This window comes from Triturus cristatus, chromosome 12 (assembly GCF_964204655.1).
Source record: "Triturus cristatus chromosome 12, aTriCri1.1, whole genome shotgun sequence".
Lineage (NCBI taxonomy): Eukaryota > Metazoa > Chordata > Amphibia > Caudata > Salamandridae > Triturus > Triturus cristatus.
The window spans coordinates 430,803,324-430,825,455 of record NC_140595.1 but is presented as its reverse complement, the minus strand read 5'-3'; the positions used below and the strand labels follow the sequence as shown (position 1 = coordinate 430,825,455).

The 22,132-nt window shown below is 43.4% G+C and overlaps 1 protein-coding gene across 1 annotated transcript in view; it reads right to left on the bottom strand.

Moving 5' to 3' along the window:
• LOC146776065 (polycystin-1-like protein 2) overlaps positions 1-22,132 on the bottom strand; it is an 865,077-nt gene that overhangs the window by 32,776 nt on the left and 810,169 nt on the right. The window contains exon 41 of the mRNA XM_085637447.1: positions 18,647-18,748. Within this exon, the coding sequence (XP_085493573.1) occupies positions 18,647-18,748 (102 nt within the window). The remainder of the gene's footprint in view (positions 1-18,646; positions 18,749-22,132) is intronic.

Genomic DNA, 22,132 nt, shown 5'->3' with positions numbered 1-22,132 from the left:
CTAGTCACAGCATTCAGAGATGCTCTGAGGGGGGCTAATCTGTGTCTTGGTAGCATGCAGAGAGTTGCACTGCCATATTCTAGTCGTGAGATGACTAGCGCTTGCACAGCAGTTTTGAAGTCATCTTGGGGAAGTTAGGGTTTGAGTTTTCTTAGGATGCTCAGTTGGAAGTTCGCTCCTTTGGTAGATGCGCTGATGTGATCCTGCATGTTTAGGTTCCAATCCAGCACTATTCCCAGCGATTTCGTGGAATCTATGATGTGTGGTGTGTAGTTGAGAGATTTTCATGTACAATTGGCTGTCATCTGCATACATGTGATATTGGATGTTAGATGCTTTTAGCATTACCATAAGAGGTTCAATGAATAGGTCGAAGAGCACGGGGGAGAGCGAGGACCCTCGGGGCACCCCCAGGATGCAGGGACTGGAATTGGATATAGTTTGATTGGATTTGGCTCTCTGCGTTCTGTTATTGAGAAAAGAGGCAAGCCATTTTAGTATAGTGCCTGAGAGCCCCATCCTACATTCCAAAAGGCTCAGGGGATTGTCATGTTTGACAGTGTCAAACGCAGATGAGAGGTCGAGTAGTATTAGTAGGCAAGATTCATTCTGGTCAAGCATTGTGAGAGCGTCGTCCACTATATGAGTGATGGCCATTTCAGTGCTGTGGCCGGGACGGAAGCCCGATTAGAATTGATCAAGAAGTTGGAATTCCTCAATGTGGTTGCACAGTTGTTCATGGACACATTTCTCAAGGAGTTTTGCCAGATTAGGGATGTTTGTGACTGGTCGAAAATTATTCAGATCTTCTGGATCAGCCGTCGGTTTTTTGAGAATAGGGAGAACCAGCCCCGCCTTCAGGCAGTCAGGGATCTCACCTTTAAGAAGTGAAGCATTGATAATTTTGGACCAGAGCGGGACTAGTGATCTCATCATTTCTTTGAAGAAGTTGGAGGGAGGGGATCATTGAAGTGATTTGAAGGTTTCTGGGTCGAGAGAATGTTGAAGTTGGATGTGTCGTTGAGGGGTGTGAATTGACTCCAAGAGGCATTATTTTTAGGGGAGAGACAGGGCACAATAAGAGGGAGCGAGGGTAAGGAGGAGTCAGGATACAGTGATAGATTGATCAGGAAAGACCTTAGATCAGATTCAATCTTGCTCGCCTTTTCAAGGATGAAGTCAGCAAAGGCATCGCAGTTTGGCTGGGGGCAGGAGATGAGAGGAGATTGGGTAGGAGTGGTTTTGGATAGTAGCTTAATCAGCTCAAACAGCCTTTTGGGGCAATTTTTGGCTTTGTCAAGTTGGGATTTGAAGAAGGTTGCTTTCGCTGATCTGATGAGTTTGTTGTATCTACTCCTTTTTAGTCTTAAAATCGTAAGGAGACCAACAGACTGAGCGTATCTCCAAAAGCGTTCTGCTAGTCTCAGGTTGTGTCTGTCTGCATTTAAGCTGTCATTGAACCATGGTTAGAGTCTTTGTTGGACTTTCTTTTTAGTTGTAGGGGGGAAATTGCATTCAGGGCTGTCAACATGGAGTTGTTGAAGTGCTCAGTGAGGTCGTGAACATCAGACATGTTAGCAGGCGGCGGTAGGGACATATTGCAGCGAGAGATGAGCTCATTTACGTTTGTATTTTGGAGTGTTCTTTTCTAAAGTTTTTGTTTTAATGGCTGTAATCTTTTGGAGTTCCAACTTTCTAGGATACGGAAGGTGATATAGTGATGGTCTGACCGGTCACAAGGGACAATAGATTCAAGCTGAATGGAGTTGGGATTGGAGATTATTAGATCGAGGGTCGAGCCTAAATTGTGCGTTGGACTGTCACAGAATTGAGTCAGGTTGAGGTCAGTTAGGAAGTTTTTGAGACTGTTCACCGCCTGATCATTTGAGTCATTCCAATGAAGATTGAAGTCACCAAGGAAGATCTGGGGGCAGTGGAGACCCTGGTTAGAGGCGTGGTTTCCATAGTTTGTTCAATCAGAAGGAGGTTTTCTCCCGGAGGGTGGTAAAAGATGTGCAGGTTGCATACGGGTCTGTGTTTGCTAATGATGTCTATGCATAAATATTCACAGGATGAGAGAGTTGCAGAAGGGGGCTGCTTTGCTGAGAGATTGTTGTGGTAAATACAGGCTATGCCACCTCCCGTTCTCTTAACTCAATCAAGTCTGATAATGTTGTGGCTTGGAGGGACTAGAATGTCAAGGAAAGGACCTGAGGAGTCATTAAGCCAAGTCTCAGTGAAGATAAGGAGGTCTAGTTCCTGATCTAGGATGAGATCAGCAAGGTCTGTGGCATGTTTCACAGCTGATCTACAGAAGCAACATGCATTTCAAGTGTGTGATTTGTGGTCAGTGAGAGAAGGCTGCGTAATGGGGACATGCATAAGGTTATCAATGTTTAAGGCATTACCGTTTATTTATTTATTTCATTTATAGAGCACATGAGTCCCCCCAACCGGGGTATCTCCGTCCTGTGACTGCCCTTGACAACCAGCATGGGGAAGATCAGGAAAGCATGATTTTTAGCAGTTTTCTGAAGGCTAGGTAGTTGGAGCAGAGACGTAGGTGGATTGGCAGTTCGTTCCAATATAATGGGGCCAAATAGGAGAAGGCTTCCCCCCCCAGCCGAGCCTGTTTTATGCGAGGTATGAGAAGGAGATCTTTGGACCCTGAACGGAGGGTCCTGGAAGAAATGTATCTGACCAGCTTGTCTGTCATATACCTTGGTTCCAAGTTGTTTAGGGCTTTGTAGACCATACAGCAAATTTTGAATTTGTTCCTTTTGCGAATGGGTATCCAATGCAGCTTACGGAGTAGGGGGAGTGAAGCTGTTCTGGGGGGAAGCCGTTGGCCACTAATCAGGCTGCCGTGTTCTGGACTACCCGCAGTCTGTTCAAGGAAGATTTCTTGGATGAAATCAACAAAGCGTTGCAGTAGTAGTAGTAGTCCAGACGGCTTAGGACCAATGCTTGTGTCCGGGCTTTCCGTGTGGATAGCGGAAGTAGGGGGAAGACTCTGCAAAGAAGGCTTAGTATATGGAAACAGGCCCCAGTGGTTGAGGTGGCATGCTCCTCTAAGCTTAGCTTCTGGTCAATTCGGACCCCTAGGTTCTTTAACACTTGTTTTGGGGACGGGCCGGGCCCAGTTCTTCTGGACACCAGTTGGGCGACCACCTTGTTACTGCGTCTCTGAATAACATAATTTCTGTTTTCTCTGCATTCAACTGAAGGAAGTTGTTACTCATCCAATCAGTGATGGTTTTCATGCCCTCCTAAAAGGTGGTCTGAATAATTGTGTTATGCTTGTCAAAAGAGACAAGCAGTTGTGTGTCGTCGGCATAGGAAATAGGTATGAATCCTAAGTTTCTCAATAGGTTTGCCAGTGGAGTAACATAAATGTTAAACAGGGTAGGGTTCAAACATGAGCCCTGGGGTATTCCCTTGGTAACATTAGTAGTCTGTGATCTAAAAGGGCCTAGGTTGATGGTTTGAGTTCTTTCAGCCAGAAAGTTAGTCATCCATTTTAGTGCGTTTCCATGGATGCCTATATCTCAGAGTCTCCCAAGCAAGATCTGGTGGGAGATAGTATCGAATGCTGCAGACAGGTCAAGCAGTGTAAGGAGCACTGCCTGACCATTGTCTGCTAGTATTCAGATGTTGTCTGTGACTGTCACCAATGCCGACTCCGTCCTGTGTCTAGGTCAGAATCCTGATTGTGAGGGGTCAAGGCAGTTGGAGGATTCTATACAGTTTGACAGGTATTTATTAATGTGCTTCTCTAGAATTTTACTTAGTAAGGGGAGTAATGAAATGGGATGGTAGTTAGAGACATCCTCTGGAGGAAGTTTGGCATTCTTCCTGATGGGCAAGATCTGAACTGCTTGCCATTACTAGGGGAGCCTGCCTTCCTTCAAGGAGCTATTTAAGATGGAACAAATGGGCGCAGCGAGTTGATTGGCGAGCAAGCCGATGGTCTTGGCTGGAATCAGGTCTAAAGGGGAGCCAGATTTAGTCGTTTTTTATAAAGATTCAGTCTCCTTAGGGGAGAGCATTGGAAATTCCTGTAGTTTATACATGCTAGGAGTGGTAGGAGGGGGTTCGGATATGTGGCTTGATCGGGAGCTATTGACTGCAGTGATCTTGTTGTAGGTCTTATCTATTTTTGATGTTAGATGTCCTGAAATATTGTCGAATAGTCTGAGATAGGGCCTCTTCTCTATTACACGCTTTGGGGTTGGTGAATGATTTGAGGACCTGAAATAATGCTTTAGGGGAGTTATCTGCCTGATCAAGTTGATTTGCAATATGCTTTTTTTGGGCAGTTTTCAGGTTGCTATGGTATTTAGTCAGAGCAGATTTAAATCTTTCTTTGAGTCTGGGAGCTCTATGCGGGTTAGATGGAATAATTTGTATTGTCTCCGCTATGCCTTGCTTGGGATTAGTAGCTCCAGGAGAGTTTATAGGGGACGTTTGAAAGGTTCCAGAAGGGACAGGGATGGCAGATAGAGAGGAGGTTCAAGCTCGGAGAAGGGAGAGAATATCAGGTTCCGATAAATGATTTTTGGGTCTGGCGAGTCTAGATGGGGCGTTAGGGTAGGGAGTGGTACCCCAGTTCTGGCCAGGCGCTTTCTGACAGTGGTCACTCAATAGCATAGTGCAAGGTGTTGGTAGTTTAGGGTATTGGTTGTTCATTTGCAGGATCTCCGGCAAGGTCTTGTTGGAAGAAAGGTCAAGGGCCAGCTCAAAGGTTATATTAATGAGTTTTTGCATGTCAGTTTTGAATTTTAGAAGCTCCCGGTTTATTTCCTTAATCCCAGAGGAGGGACCGGATTGTGGTTCATAGCTGTTGGGGAGGGAGGAGGAGGGTGGTTCACTAGGGTGGAGGTAGGTGTGTCCCAGAAATGGGAGGATCAGGAGGGGGGTCCTCCCCTGAGGAGGATTTCTGTCACTGTTGGTCAGAAGGGAACAGCAAGTGGGAGCCAGAATTGGAGTGAGGAAGGAACTTAGGTGGAAGAGGAGAAAGGTTCAAGAGTTGGGGATTCGAAAGGGAGTGAGCCTCTTGGTGTTGATGAGGTTAGGGGGAACTGACTTCCGGGTGGAGAGTGGGAGAACCTGGTGGAGAAAGGGAATTATCTGGGAGAGAGCCAGGAGGAAGAGGAGTGAGGGAAGTGTTGGTGAGGTAGTCGGAGTTAAGGAAATCATTTGCTCCAGCATTCCGGGAATGGTGGCTGTCAAGCTGGATGGTCGGTAGATGGTGGGTAAGTCTGTGCAGCCAAGATGTGGCGGAGCTAAGGCCATATGAGTGTTGTTCAAGGTAGGCGGGGCAGTAAACAGGTGATTGAAGCTCATTAGAGGGAGATCTTGGTTGTACTGTGGCATTGTTAGGGGACTGACGTCCCTAGAGTAATTAAGAGTGTCACTTTGGTTAAGAGATTTTTCATTGAAGGAAAAACTGTCATCAAAGATACCCAGATTCCGATCGGAGGCTTGAATTAGGATAGTCCCATTGTTGTTGATGGATATGGTAGCATTTGCTCTGAATGTGTGTGACTGCACAGCCGAGAGCCTTCGGCCGTGAGGAAATTTCTTAGCCGAGGCAATTCTGAGGATATGCCAATATCATCACGTTATGGTTAGTAGGGGTGAAGTGCACAGTGTTCTACAGTCAGCAAAAACAGGCAAGGCAAAAACATGGGGGTACATCACGCAAAGGTGTGTCATTTCCAACAACTTCCAATTGCTTGCTCAGAACAGCTTCTTTTGTGGAGGAGAATATGTTGAAATTGTTCACCCCCCCAGTTCCACCTTATCTTTGCTCAGTGTTTGTCTCATACCTTATTGAGCCTTCAGATGTTATCTTTCTTTATAATTTCTTCAAAGATTGCTGCTTTTTACACTCTATGTTATACATAAGTATATAAACATTGCATGGTAACCTTCAGAAAATATTGTAATATTTTCCAACATATACAGGCCTCCAAGAAACACCCTTCATCAACCTGATCTACCCACAACTTCTTTGTATCTAACTATCTATATATCTATATATATCTATATATATATACGCTAGTGCACAATAAAGTTCTTGTGCCGTTTCCTGGTGTGCTGTCCCATTACTTGTGAAATTCTCACGGAATTTTGGATTCTCTCTCTATATATATATATATATATATATAAAATCCAATCCCACTTTTCACTGAAAAACGGGTCCGACACATGCTCAGTGCTGACAGCTAGATTTATTTCCAGATTTCAAGCGCTCAGGGTGAAAATGTTGATTGAAACGCTAGGCAGACGCGTTTCAGCCTGACGGCTTTCCTCAGTGCCTGTTCCATCAAGCGATGTGATTTCACCTGGGGGCTGGTTTAAAAAAGGTTCACAGTCCACTCTGATAGGAGCAAAATGTTAGCCCAGCCTCTGCAGTCACTGTTGCGCTGCCCCCATTCCTTGCCAGGTTTTCGTGCGCTCCACAGAGAGTGAAAAATACAGTGATTTTCAACTCGAGGCCAAGTGGCTTCCCAGTCCTACTGGCTGCGTTTTGCACAATGTCCCAGCAACCATTGAGGGAATAAAAAAGGAAAAATCATGCTGCCAGCACCTTAACGCAGCAAAATGCTGCATCCTCTCTCCCCATATGGCGTACAGACTCAGGTGAGTGTTTTTCCCATACAGGGGGGCGCCGCGCTGTAGTTTCATACAAAGTCCAAAAGATGCAAGCCATGCGCGGTGCTCCAGAACGGGTGGGCGTGCGGAAAACGGTGCCTGCTGTACCGGTCAAAATATAAAATCCAATCCCACTTTTCACTGAAAAACGGGTCCGACACATGCTCAGTGCTGACAGTTAGATTTATTTCCAGATTTCAAGCGCTCAGGGTGAAAATGTTGATTGAAACGCTAGGCAGACGCGTTTCAGCCTGACGGCTTTCCTCAGTGCCTGTTCCATCAAGCGATGAGATTTCACCTGGGGGCTGGTTTAAAAAAGGTTCACAGTCCACTCTGATAGGATATAATTATATATATATATATATATATATATATATATATATATATATATATATATATATATATATATATATATATATATATATATTACCTACTGGCGGTCGCCAGTAGGTAGTTATAGTTAGGACCCTGTTTCCATAGGAAATCCGCAACATTCTATTTTGAATAACTTTGGCGCCGGTCGACGAATCCTCGCGAATTTCTCAAAATAGGTGGGGCGCTACGCTCCGCTCCTACCCTGAAAGTCTCGGGGGGATTCGTCAAGCGGGGGCTGAGATACAAGGGGGGTCCCAATATGCGCTTTATTGTTGAACTCCAGACACGCACTCCGGGGGGTCTCAATATGGAAGAAGAACTGTGGTCCTTTATTGGTTAATTCAAAGTCTAATCCCACAGAATATCAATAGTCAGGTTGAACAAGCAACAAGTGGGGTACTTGCACATACAATTTGTATATATTTTGCATCTATTATGAGACATCAGCCCATTGGAGGGCTCTATTCGGTTAAATTTTCATTTGCCTTATGAGGGATCAATATTTTCAATTAGTTTGGTATGATCAATCATGTAAATTTATGTAAAGGAATGAACTGATTTTCATTTATCCTCTAAGGCATTTGTGTAATTTGTGCATATCCATTTCTATATGTCAAATATGTTTCAAGGGTTCAAGATTGCTTTATGTACCCACACGTATGTTATGGTTTGATGAATTACCCTTCTAATTTTGTCGTTATTTTCTGACAATTGACTAGGTTAAAATGGCCGACACATAACGATTGATTCATTGTGATCGAGTTGACTAGTCCTTTGTTGGTTTTGCTCACCTTTTGTCCTGTCCAATGAAGATAGTGATTATTTATATGTGGCCATTGTAATGCACTAACTGACACTGACGAAGGCCAGGGTGCCGGAACGCGTGTGTCAGCTTTCTACGGAGAATGAAATAAAGATTTAATTTTGAATTACGAGCTCGAGTGCGCTTCACGTTACCTTGGGAAACGTGTGTCTTTGGAGATATTTTGTTGCGAACCGCCTACGCAACCAGCGCACCCACACTGCTGAGAGCAAGGCATTGGGCGGAGTTGTTTGACCATTATCGAGTAACCTTGCTCCGCTGTTACCCGGAAGCCGTAGCTTTGAACACGAAACTACGGGGATTACATGGAGAACAGGACTTTGCCCTGAGACGCGGTATACGCAACGGCAGCGGACGCCGGGAAGAGGGCGCGCGCTGCACGGAAGAGTCAGCTGCCTCGGTGAGTCCTGTGTGAGCCTTTGATGATTGTATCGGGCACTGACGGCAAGTGTGTATGCTCCGGCAATTTTTGCCATATTGTCAATAAAATTGGGACATTTAACTTCTCCGCGAGTAAACGATGTTTAGTGACGCTGAGAGGCTTGAAGCTGCTGATGCGGTTTTTCAAGGTGCCACAGCAAGACTTGACCTAATAACAGGAACGAGCACAGACAGAGGCCCAGACAACTTGAAGGGTTGGTTCATCAAATTGGAGCGCACATATGAAAAAGAAATCAGGAAGTGGTGGGAGGCCACCTCCCTACAAAGATATTTAGATGTAGGGCGTATTCCTAGAGGCCTCAGGATTTACACAATTCCTTCATATGAAAATCCAGATCCTAATTTGCTGAAGGATTGGGCCGAGCACACAGTGGCATCGTCCAAAGGCATGGTCCAGATTCTGATAACTTATGCCAAAAGTGATAGAGTGAAACTTCTAGATGAAATTAAGGAGATCGAACAGCAGATCTCTTCATTTGTTGAATCAGAAGAAAAGGACAGCCTTAGAAATAAAATGAAAATAAGACTCATATCATATGAAAATGACATTAAGAGACGCAAGCAAAGCAAGTTTGCGAGAGACCAACAAGATTATGAGTCAGGCAGAGTACTTACCTTTGCCAAAAAGTACGATGCACCAAGGAGAACTCTCCAAACAGCGAATCTAAGAAGTAGAACGCTTGAGCCGGTTGACACATCAGAGTCTGAAGTGGAGGTTGATCAACCAGAGAGAGAGGATACTCCAAGGGATCAAAGTACAGATGGAAGCAGGGAACCGGATTTTCCCAAGGAATACGAAATAATGAAGGAATCATGGCGTCGATATCCGCAAAGAGTAAAACCCCCGGACAGAAACATCGCAAAACCAGGAGAGGGGGCAAGAATCGCAAGAGGAGGTGGAACTCCCCGAACAACGAGGGGCAGGCGAGGAGCCAACAGAAAATAGACGCGCAAACAGTGGTAAACCTTTCTGGAAGAAAACTAACCGATGAAGAAGTGGGAGTCCTCGAGAGGGGCCTGACATTCTGCCCTACCTCTGAATGGGACTATGTCCAAACTAGAATAGATCTTTATTGTTTCGTACGCAAACTGAAATTACAGAAAACTTTCAGACTACGCCCAATTTTACCTTCACCAGCAACACCACATCAAACAACGGATATATTAACAGGACAAGATCTTGAAACGCTGGAAACCCTGCATGGGTTGCAACAAGGTGCGACATCAACGCAGCCGGAAGGAGAGGTGAATCCTCTTCCAAATATCAACCAAACCAGCGGGAAAAGCAAATTCAAGAAGAAATCCAAGTTCATTCCTAAAATGCCCTTTGATGCCATCGACTGTTTCCATGATTCCGTGGTAAGAGATCTTAACAAACTAAGGTCACACGACAATGCATGGCAATCAAAAAGTTATAACTTCTACAATTTATCAAAAGCTCATTGGGCAGCAGTTAAGACCCTCAAAGAAGATGCAGACATCATTATCAAACAGTCTGATAAAGGCGGCAATGTGGTGGTGATGTCCAGAGAGTCTTACAAAGAGGAAGCATTAAGATTATTGGGTGACATAACCAGCTACGAAACAATCAACAGAGAAAGGTATAATACCAGCGTGACACTATTCTATGATCTGCTTGAAAAATGGAAAAACTGTGGTATTTTGGAGGAGGATGAATTCCAGTTCATTAAAGTGGACAGTCCTGTACTACCAACCTTCTATCATTTACCGAAAATCCACAAGGACCCCCTAAAGCCACCAGGGCGCCCTATAGTCTCCAGCAAAGAGAGCTTGTTGGAGAAGGCATCTATTTACGTAGATCATTTTCTTTTTCCCCTTGTAGCTGATTTAAGCTCTTTCATCCAGGACACAACTGATTTCATTAAGCGCATACAAGAGATACAGTGGGAACCAGACTTTGTATTAATAACCATGGACATAACCAGTCTCTATACCTGTATTGCACATAATGATGGACTGAGAGCACTCCGTTATTTTCTGAAAACCAGACCATTGAAGTTCCAGATGCACAATAACATGCTACTGGAATTTGCTGAATTCTGTTTATGTAACAATATCTTTCTTTTTGGTGGTCAGCTATACCTGCAAACTCAGGGTACTGCGATGGGCACGTGCTTCGCCCCCAGCTACGCGAACTTGTTCGTGGGCTGGTGGGAGAAGCACGTGGCCTGGGCAGACCATAACGAGATATGGGTCGAGAAAATTGCCCTATGGGCACGCTACATCGATGACCTATTCATCGTGTGGAAAGGTACACCTGAAGAGGCAAGAGAGTATGTAGATATCTTGAATAACAATACCCTCAATCTTCAATTTACAAGTTATATGAGTAAAACCGAGGTACCATTTCTAGACCTTTCAGTCTTTGTGGCAGATGGCAAAATTTGTACCAAGCTTTATCGTAAGCCCACTGCAGGGAATACAGTTCTGCATTATAAAAGTCAACACCCTCAGTCATTAATACGGAGTATTCCCTACGGGGAGCTGCTGCGGTTGAAAAGGAACTGCACGCTCCCCGATGACTATACCCAGGCAGCTAGTGAGTCGTTGAGTAGATTCAGATCAAGAGGATACACCAGTGATCTCCTCAATGACACTGCCTTAAAAGTGCAGGCGATTGAGAGACAGTCTCTTTTGGGCTCAAAAGAGCCTAAGAAGGCTGCCACACCGGAAGATATTGTAAGTCCCCGACTCATTTTGGGCTTTTCTACACAAGCCAGAACCATTAGGGGACTTGTAGAAAAGAACTGGAAAATTCTTCAAACTGATACTGTCATTGGTAAAACTATCCCTGAGCAACCTGAGGTCACCTACCGCAAAAGCAAATCACTAAAAGATTTACTAGTGCGTAGCCATTTCTCTGACAGTATCCCGAAAAAAACTGTGTCTGGCTTTTACCCATGCCTTGCATGTAAAGCTTGTAAAAATAGCAAAAAGGTTAAAGAATACAGGGTCCCCGGTAGAAGAGGAATGTGCACCATCAACAGGTTCATGAATTGCAACACGAATTTTGTTGTTTATTGTTTGATTTGCCCATGTGGTCTCCAATACGTTGGAAGCACCATCCATCCTGCGAAGAAACGTGTGTTGGAACACACACGGGCAATCACCAACCGGGACACTAACTACCCGGTGGCCAGGCATTTTGCCGAAAAACATGAATCTCGCAGTGACAAACTAAGTTATTTCTGCCTTGACCACGTCCCCGTCACTGAAAGGGGTGGGGACAGGGTCAAAGAATTGCGGCAACTGGAGGCACGCTTTATTGTTGAACTCCAGACACGCACTCCGGGGGGTCTCAATATGGAAGAAGAACTGTGGTCCTTTATTGGTTAATTCAAAGTCTAATCCCACAGAATATCAATAGTCAGGTTGAACAAGCAACAAGTGGGGTACTTGCACATACAATTTGTATATATTTTGCATCTATTATGAGACATCAGCCCATTGGAGGGCTCTATTCGGTTAAATTTTCATTTGCCTTATGAGGGATCAATATTTTCAATTAGTTTGGTATGATCAATCATGTAAATTTATGTAAAGGAATGAACTGATTTTCATTTATCCTCTAAGGCATTTGTGTAATTTGTGCATATCCATTTCTATATGTCAAATATGTTTCAAGGGTTCAAGATTGCTTTATGTACCCACACGTATGTTATGGTTTGATGAATTACCCTTCTAATTTTGTCGTTATTTTCTGACAATTGACTAGGTTAAAATGGCCGACACATAACGATTGATTCATTGTGATCGAGTTGACTAGTCCTTTGTTGGTTTTGCTCACCTTTTGTCCTGTCCAATGAAGATAGTGATTATTTATATGTGGCCATTGTAATGCACTAACTGACACTGACGAAGGCCAGGGTGCCGGAACGCGTGTGTCAGCTTTCTACGGAGAATGAAATAAAGATTTAATTTTGAATTACGAGCTCGAGTGCGCTTCACGTTACCTTGGGAAACGTGTGTCTTTGGAGATATATATATATATATATATATATATATATTACCTACTGGCGGTCGCCAGTAGGTAGTTATAGTTAGGACCCTGTTTCCATAGGAAATCCGCAACATTCTATTTTGAATAACTTTGGCGCCGGTCGACGAATCCTCGCGAATTTCTCAAAATAGGTGGGGCGCTACGCTCCGCTCCTACCCTGAAAGTCTCGGGGGGATTCGTCAAGCGGGGGCTGAGATAAAAGGGGGGTCCCAAAACGCGTTTTTCCCATGCATTTTTCCATAGGACCTTTAGACAGGGCTACAGCCCGAACGGCTGAACAGAAGTACTAGAAATTTGGCAGAGAGGTAGTCCTCAGGTAAAGGAAGTGCCTTTTGTAGGTTTGGTGTAAATCTGTTCAGTAGATTCTGAGAAAATAGCCTTTAAATCAATATATATATCTGAGCCAGCTTACGGTACGCTTACCGTAAGCTTACCGTACGCGTACGGTGGCGTGCGCGAGCGCGATTCTGATTGGCTGTTACATCTAAGTAAACATTCGAATCGGTCGAAACCAGGAAGCGGCGGCCGCCATTTTCTCTCTCGCACTCTGAGGGGGGGGCTGTAAACAAAGGCAAAAAACATATAAAGGGGCTGTTTAGACAGCGCCCATGCACATAGCCATGTTAGTTGAGTCCTCAAAGATCCCCCAAGGCCAAAAACGGTAAATTTTTATTTTTTGAAAATTTCGCCGATTACGCTTACCGTACGCGTACGGTGCGCTTACGCTAAAAATTTTAATAAAAAAAAAAAACACTCTCTGTGCATGGCATATTATTGTCATCACTTACAAATTAAATTTAACAGATTACCTATCACAAGGAAGCGCATAATATGTCCTCCATGTGCGCACGGTGCGTAACGTGGGCACGCGGTGCGCGTAGCGCACTGCGTGCCCACCTTGCGTGTACGGCACTAACTGCGTAAAGTGGGCGCGCACGCCACGAATGGCGTAAAGTAACTTAGCATTTAAAAAAACGTACAAATTCACTGAAAAAACCATAGGTTTCACACACGTTATAGTTAGGAATTAGCATTTAAAAAACCTTGCAAATTCACTGAAAAAACCATAGGTTTCAGACATGTTATAGTTAGCGGAAATTTTACTGATAAAAAACCAATGAAATTCCCCCGTTATAGTTAGTGCAGGCAACTATAACTCACGCGACCGCAATCTTCTGCTGATGACATATGTGTCTTTATGAAAAAAAAATATTTGTAATATATGTATAGCTAAAAATTTATGGAAGAAGACATGGGCAAATAAGTGTCTAAATACAGTATTAGCATCAGCAGAGGATTGCGGTCGCGTGAGTTATAGTTGCCTGCACTAACTATAACGGGGGAATTTCATTGGTTTTTTATCAGTAAAATTTCCGCTATCTATAACATGTCTGAAACCTATGGTTTTTTCAGTGAATATATATATATATATATATATATATATATATATATATATATATATATGTTCTAGCAAAGGTTTGCTGTGCAAATATTTGGAAGAGAGATATTTGGAACACAAAATGTAATTTAAATTAAACTCAAAGTTGTGTGTGAAGCTCCACAACGTTTAGCGATTGTGGATATCATGGAAGCCATACCCTTCTTTTGCTATTTCTTCTCTTTGTCACTCCCATGTTTTTACTTATTTTCCTTCAAAGCTCTCAAACTGTGAAACCCTGCCCTGAGGAAATGTGTCCTGTAGGAGATCTATTAAACTGAAATGATATCATCTTCTTTCTGTAATTCTTTTTTAAATATACAAATTGTATTAGTTTTCAAATGAGCAGTAACAACACAATCAGTAGTCTGCCCATATAAGAGGGTGAGCATGACATCAATATGATTCGGAGAAATAAGCCTGTAATTCATCAGCCTAGACCATAATTGGGCCACCATTTACTCCACACCTTCTTGTGTTTCTGGAGACAGCCTCTGGAAATGTAAATCGGTTCTTCAAGTTTGGTACACCAGTCCATCGCCGCTCGCCAGCTTGCCAAGGTTAGAAGGGACAAAGAATTCCAATTTTCATCAGTCTCTTGTAGAAAGTTTTGTCCCAATAACTAGTATGGTAAAATCTACCCTTGAACCCCCAGAGTCCTCCACAATACCAGCAATACAATTCTTGAGGAAGTTTCCACTGGTTCCCCAGTCACCCGTTTGAGCGATGGAAAAGACTCCCTGCTGGTACTGCATACTGAGGGGACACTTCCACAAAACATGGAAAAACTTAGCCCACCCACCGTGGCATCTGTAACAGGTCAGTGCAGCCAACTTGCTAGCCGCCACAATCTACCAGTTGTGAGATAGGCCATGTGGAAGTATTTGAATTGTATGAGTCTGAGTCGGAATGGAAATGGATAAGCAGCACTCTCTAATCTGACTCGTCAAGGGGTCCCAATCACACCTCCCAAAGTGACTTCAAAGTTGTGAGAGGAGCTGAAGAATTAATGATACGGGTTTTATAAATCCTAGAAACACCTCCTTAACCAATGGAAGCCATAAGGATCTTTGTTTCGAGTGGAATAAAGTCAGACATGTTAGTAAAGAGTACTCAATAGAATTGAAGAGCATCAAACATAACATGTATTTCACCGAAGGGTATCTTGGCACTACATAACAGATGTTTATTATTACCCAGCTCAATGGTACTCATTTTATCGACCTCAGAAGCATGAAAGGCTGAGTGGATCCATCAGAATTTGAACCTGTGACCATGAGGTCGAATACAGGCCCCTACAGTGGAAGCATTAGTCCACTAAGCCACCAGACATGGCTGTAGTTATAAGTAACTGTAAAATTGAGATTTATGTAAAGAGTACTCACATTGACAACCTTGAAATGATTTCAAATGGGAGCCACACCAAACGTCCCCCAACGCAGAGATACCAAGAAGATCTAATTTCTCAAATCCTTTGAGAGCTACCGAGCGATTACCCCCCTGCCATTCAAAAAGGAGTCTCAAGGGTAATCTTCTGGGCCCAGTGAATCCATTCCAATGCAGATCGCAATGACCAGAGAACCATCTCGGTGATATGCAGAAGGGATTGAGGGATATGTAGAGAGAGCATACCTAGAGCGAATGGTAGGGGGGGCATAACGGACACCCCCGTCAAGTGCCTCGACCAATGTAGAACGGAACTGAAAGAGTACCATTGACCCGACCTGTGCACACAGTGCAAGTACAGGACTCGTACATACAACTGGAATTTGGGTTCAAGCCCATTTTCGTCAGAACTCCCTCCATAATAGACAAATAGACTGATTCAAACGTCTTTTTAAAATCAATATACATTAATGCAGTAGGGTACCTTAGTTCATAAAGACATGCTTGCGTCACTTAGACTCTGCCGTTACAGTGTCTGGTGCTACGATAGCATAACCCTACACTGGTCTGTACGGACCAGGGGCCTCAGTGCCCTTGGGATTCTATTAGTCAGGATCTTAGCGAACATTTTGAGTTCTGTGTTAATGAGAGTTCTTGGTTGATAAGACCTGCATCAGTCGCGGTGGGGGTGGCCTGATTTATGTAACACTACAATGGTGGCCAAGTGGAGTTCTGGAGGGAATTGCCCATTCCTTATCGACTCTTGGTACATGGCCGGGGATGGGGGTAGGCAGGAGGAGCTTCGAGAATCAACTGTAGCACTCCCCTGGGTTTCTGTTTTACCGGAATTCATATCTTCTAAAGCAAGCCTTATTTCATCTTGCGCAAGAGGTTGCTCAAGCACCTGTCACTCACTCAAGCACAATTGCGGTAGAGTGAGATATTCGATAAGAGGTATGGAAGTTTCCAGTGGGAAACTATTGCATGTCACAAAAGGCATATTGGAAGACGTCACAAATGTAGCTGCAATGTCTGAGGCCATAGACAGCTATTGTGGCAATAAATCAGGAGGCTGTATCTTTCGTAACTATCCAGTATAAAAATTTGCCACATTTATGGCCCCATTCCTACATTTTATGCGCCAAGGCCATCTAGCATTGGCAAGCCTCGTCAAGAGACAATTGTCACTGTATCTGTTCGGTGCGGTAACCTTGGCTAGACTACTCCAAGGCCATAATACTGCTATCTAGGTCAGTTATGTCAGCATTTCTCCCTCTCCTTGTGCCCCTAAATGGGATTTAGCTTTGTTCTGCAGTGTGGCTTTCCCAGCAGCCTACAATGTACCAGTCGAAGCAACCGAGCATTTATTGAGAGTCAAATAGAATTGGATTTCCAGAGCCAGAAACTGTGTAAAGTGTTCTTCTATAACTCTTAAGCAATCCTAAAGTACATGGGTGATTTTCTTTCATTGGAATTACATTCCATGGTCTTCTGAGGGTATTATATCACAATATTGAAGTTGTAATATCAACTTGTACTTATATCAACTACCAACATATTATCAAGGTCCGTGGATGTGGCATGAATAATAGTAATTCTATACCTCCCCGTATGTGCTGACGTTCATAGTATGTAGGTAATCGTTATTGTGGATTTACTATAAATGGCGTTGGATATTGTTGACCCCAATAGTATGCCACATGATCCATGTGCAGTTATGTTTAAGCTGGTTAGTTTTAGGAACATCAAACATCATTGACGTGGATTCAACAATACTGTGGAGTCAATACATGTGCAGCTCGACATCGTTGGCCACAATATTGCACTGTTGCCCACCATGTCATCTCAGATTAGACCCAACCAAATGTAAATCAGCATTGTCCTCCCCTAGTAGGAAAAACTGAGCCCGAACTGTCAAGCAAGGTCCTCTCCGAACTAGAAACCAAGCCACACAAGACCAGTTTGAACCTATTTTCCCTTTTCAATCAAGTGCAGCTTGTTTCCAGTGACATGTTGAGCATGGGACTCACATTTTGGTATACCCTCGGCCATTAGGGGCATTTCATGAAGCACACAAAAGGTGATGGCAGGAATACTTGCAAATAATCTGCCCACTGGAAATTGGTCAGGGTAGCATTCCAACCCATCGATTTTTTTATGCCTACCCTGTCCACCATGCCACCTCAGATTAGACCCAGCTGGAAACAAGCCCTTAGTGACCAAGTTATTTAGTCTTTGGCTCATAATTACAGGAATGAAGAAATTATTTTATGCTTACAAGTAAATCCTTTGATTAGAAAAAAGTATTTTTCCAAAACTTCATAATCTTTGTAAACATATGTTGGTAAAGGAGTGGGCGAAAGGCATTCCTGAAGTGTATAGGTTGTGGAGCCGGGTCTTAAGTAGAGATTTTGTACCCTGATGAGTTTTCGGACGATGAGAACAGGTTGCATAGGGATGAGCGACATAGTACATCTGACATTGTGGCGAAGTCTCCACAGATCGCTTTTTATTTTCACATGAGTTTTAATCTGAATCCATACTTTTTCAAACCTTTGTACCCATGTTTCATCAAGGATTTCTATAAGGAAATCCCTTTCCCAATTGAGCACATATTTTTGTTTACGCTGGTGGGCACAAATTATTATTATGGTGATAAAGACCGGAGACGCTGTTATGTCTTTGTGGTGGCAAAAAAGTCCCTTCCTGTGTAGTCTCTATATCTGCCTTGAACCGCTCTAGTGCATTATCTGGGTTAGGTGAAAGTCGCCATCTTGTGTGGGGCTAAATGCCTCTATACATTCATCTCTTGCAAGCATCTTCCCATTGGTGAACACATCTCCCATGAGCGTGGAGTTGTGTGAGTTCCATTTTTAAACCCTATTGTGCATCAATGGTGTCAGAAGTGACGGAAATGTAGTTGCTCAAATGTTTCTGGAAACATGGTTCCAGTATTCTAACGGGGTCATTGTTGACTTAAGGAGGTCGGGGGTTTTAGGTCGACGTCTGGGAGGGAGCCATTAAAGATAGCGTTGAGCGGTGGGGTAGAAGGTTTGTTCCCGAACACCCATGGTTCATGATGGGTAATAGTTCCAGCCTAATGATAGGCACAGTTAGTTGGACTGCACAGATGTATCTTTCAACGTTACGGAAGCCTAATCGTCTCCATCTTGAAATAAAGTGGTTCTCGCTACTCATGGAGTCTCATCATCCCAGAGGAATGCCAGGACCTTTCTCTAGATCTTTTAGGAAGCCTGAATAGTAAACTTTGTATTGCCATGTATGCTAATTTTAATGATTGCAGGTATTTAAAATAACGTATTTTTGTATATATTTTTTAATCAAAGTTTTTTAAATAAATGTATACATTCATGCACACAAAAATAGATCGATATCAAAAATTCAATATGCATTTCATATATTGGTATTTGTAAAACAGAGTTTATTTTATATATTCATAAACACAAAAATTGTTCTATATGAAAAAAGTCTGCAACTGTACCTCTTCATAGTTGAATATTCCAAGCTGTAGGCTAACCATGGTCTTAGCAGAATCAAGTAGTGTTTTGTAAGAAGAAAGTTTCCAACCAAATATTAAATTTGTCTAGAATAAATAACAAGGGAAGCATGTCAGTAATGTTTCGTAGAAAGTGGTACAAAGCTCTGATTATGAAACTGAATTACGGTAATATTGTCATTGATAAAAACGTAGAACTTATATTCTTAAATAAAAATGCAAAATATCACATGTTTGGTACCCTTTCTTTAGGTCTCGGCTGCAACATAGCATGTGCTGCATGTGCTTTTGCTTGTGAAAGATATTATAAACAACAAGGAACTTTGAGCCCACCCATTGCTTAACATCCGTTTGGCTTCACTGACACTCTTATTTGCTTACTTCTAATCGTATAGAGCAGGCTGGCTTCACTTCCTCTTCATTCAGCAGGAGCACGGACTAAGTACTGATTGCTTTAGCTTGATTGCTGTCAAAGAATCCCTTTTCTCCTTTGAAATGGATGTTTATAGTGACAACAGACGTTATCTGCTTTTATTGTGAAAATAGATGTTATTTGTTTTCAACTGTATTTGCACTAAGACATGGACATGGACGCAATTGCTTTTTTTATGTGAAAATATTTTTTGCCATATGTCATGTTTTATATTTTTCACACATGGGGAGAGTAACTGGTTTGCCCAGAATCGCAGGGGTGTTGTGCTGAGACCTAACAAGCATTGGCAAAGCCAATAGGTCTTGCCTTTTAGACTATTGGTTCTGCCTTTGCCTTTTGATCACGCTGTACAGCATGGGGGGCCCTGCAGACTTTGGCAATTATTTATAGTCATGCTGTATAGAAGTATGGCTGCTGTGCAGCATGGCTAAAAATAATAAAAAAAGGGCTCTGGTGCATCCAGGAACAATGTACTTTTTTTTTTAAAGTGCATTTCCACTGGTTGCATCACAGCTTTTTTTCAAAATTAGTTTGAGTCACAATGCAAAGCATACATGCTGTTGTACAGCATGTCTACAAAACATTGCCAAAACGAATAGCTCTCATAGGGAGACCTATTTGTTTTTCCAATGCTTGTTAAGTTAGTAACCAAGTGCACAAAACTGTGCACACAATAATTCTGTGACATCAGTTGACCCATCTGTATAACACCAACAAAAACATAAATATTTAAGTTACTGTAAGTAATGAGGTTATATACATGGGTTCCTGCTCTAGGGTGAAATGAGTTAGTGTCATCAACACTAAATACGAGTGGCAGCTTGAAGTGGTGAGGCCTAACCACCTTCCGCGAATTTGACCCAGTAAGAGAGTAGCCGAGATTAGGTTTCACGAGCAGGGTTGGATGGGGTTCTCCATTCAAGACAATTTTCGAAAGTACAGGGCACAATGGTCCATAGTCCACCATATTTTCCTCTGGAAATTGGTTCAAACGCAATAGGTTTACAAATCAGTCCAGAAGGGACACTCAAAATACTGAAATATCCAAGAACGAAACATGTTGAATTACACTAAGAAAAACACACAAGCTGTGGATCTTGTTCTAACTTCAGTATCTAGGCAAAATAGGTCAGTTTAAGTTGTATCATAGCATGAGCGTCTCACTATTACCTGTAGCTTTTCACTTCTTCAACCGACTGGAAAGCTTCTATGGTTCTCTCTCCCTGGATTCCCTTAAGTTCTTCACACTCCCTGGCCTGGTTCCAGGCTGTCCTTGCTTTAGACCCCGAGCCTCTGCACACTTCCATGGCTCTTCTCTTCCACACAGATTTTTCACTGAAACTCCAGATTGCGCTCCCTGTCCCCAAAACCTGTGCATATATCCGTCCTCCGACTCCAAAGCTTCACCCGTTTTTACTCTTTTACCATTACAGCTACTTCCCCAGCCTCACTCTACTTTCCCATTTATCTTCACTCCAATCACTTCCCTTCTCCTGACTCCCAGATATCCTGCCTCACGACTTCCAATGATTTTTGTGCTTAAGCTGTGCCACCCCAGCTGCACCGTCTATCCCCTTTCCCATGTTCATGCCTTCACCCCAACCTTTATTCCAGGATCACTCACCATATAGTGTCCAACTATGTCACTTTCACACCATTCTTTCCTGACTTCCCAGATTCTTCCCTGCTGGTGGCTCCGAATCATCTCAAAATTGCCCGACTATCTAAACATTCATCCCAAACACTCTCATTCTGCCTAATTCTCCAACCATACCCACATTCGTTTCTCACATTGACCCAGCACCCCATCTCTAATCAGCAGCTTCTCCCCCTTCTTTTGTCTCCCCAGCCCAAGCAGTTTTCTTTAAAATATCTCCTTCTTTCTTTGGTTTTCACACTCCCCACCACACGCTTCCCAATCCCAGACACACCTTTCCCTGTCCTCTCTCTTCTACATCCTTGCGTATGATCCTCCTTCTGAAGCTACAGCCTTGACTCTTACCCCAGACTTCCCTTCCTTCCTTCCTCCTCGACATCTATCTATTTCCTTAACTGGTCAGTCTCTTGTACGTCTCCTAGTTTCTCTCCATCACCACATCTGCTAATTCTTTACCTGCCCCCTCTCCAATAACTCGCAACTCCCCTACTGCCCTGGCTTTTCAACTACATCTCCACCTTTGGTTCTTCTCTCCACCTCAGCCTTTAGCAATGATTTCCCATTGACTGAATCCATGGTCCACTCTGCAGGTTGCAGCAGTATTGGATGGAGTGGAGAGCTCTGAGCTGGTCGAGTCGGTGAGTTATTTTGGTGGAATATGAAAGTTTCTAGAAGAGATAAGCCTAGTGCATTTGTACGGGAATGCCACAATAGACTGGTTTGGGGAACGTATTTCTTGCTGGCATCTGCAATCTTGATTTAATGGAGAGACCTCTTGCTGAGAAGGGACTGTGCAAAATGGCGCTCTAGTGGTGGGACAAATGCAAAAACAACAATTGATGGACAGAATGTAGAACAATGTCATACATTCACCCCAGTACAGAGATCTGGGCCTAAATCCATCGTTTTTTTGCTCACCATGCCGTTCCAGTTTGAACCCAGCCGTATGCAAATCAGTCTTGACCCTGTGCCTCATGGGAACAGTCCAGACCGAACTGCCAAGCCAGGTCCTCCCTGGACTGGAAACAAGCATCCTAGGATCGGTTTCTGGCATTTCAGCCGTCTTCAGCCAGGCTTGCTTGATTTTCAGTGGCATGGAGAGCAAGGGACCCACGTCTGGGCATACCCTTTCCACTCGGGATGACAAATGCAAAAACAACAATTGATGGACAGAATGTAGAACAATGTCATACATTCACCCCAGTACAGAGATCTGGGCCTAAATCCATCGTTTTTTTGCTCACCATGCCGTTCCAGTTTGAACCCAGCCATATGCAAATCAGTCTTGACCCTGTGCCTCATGGGAACAGTCCAGACCGAACTGCCAAGCCAGGTCCTCCCTGGACTGGAAACAAGCATCCTAGGATCGGTTTCTGGCATT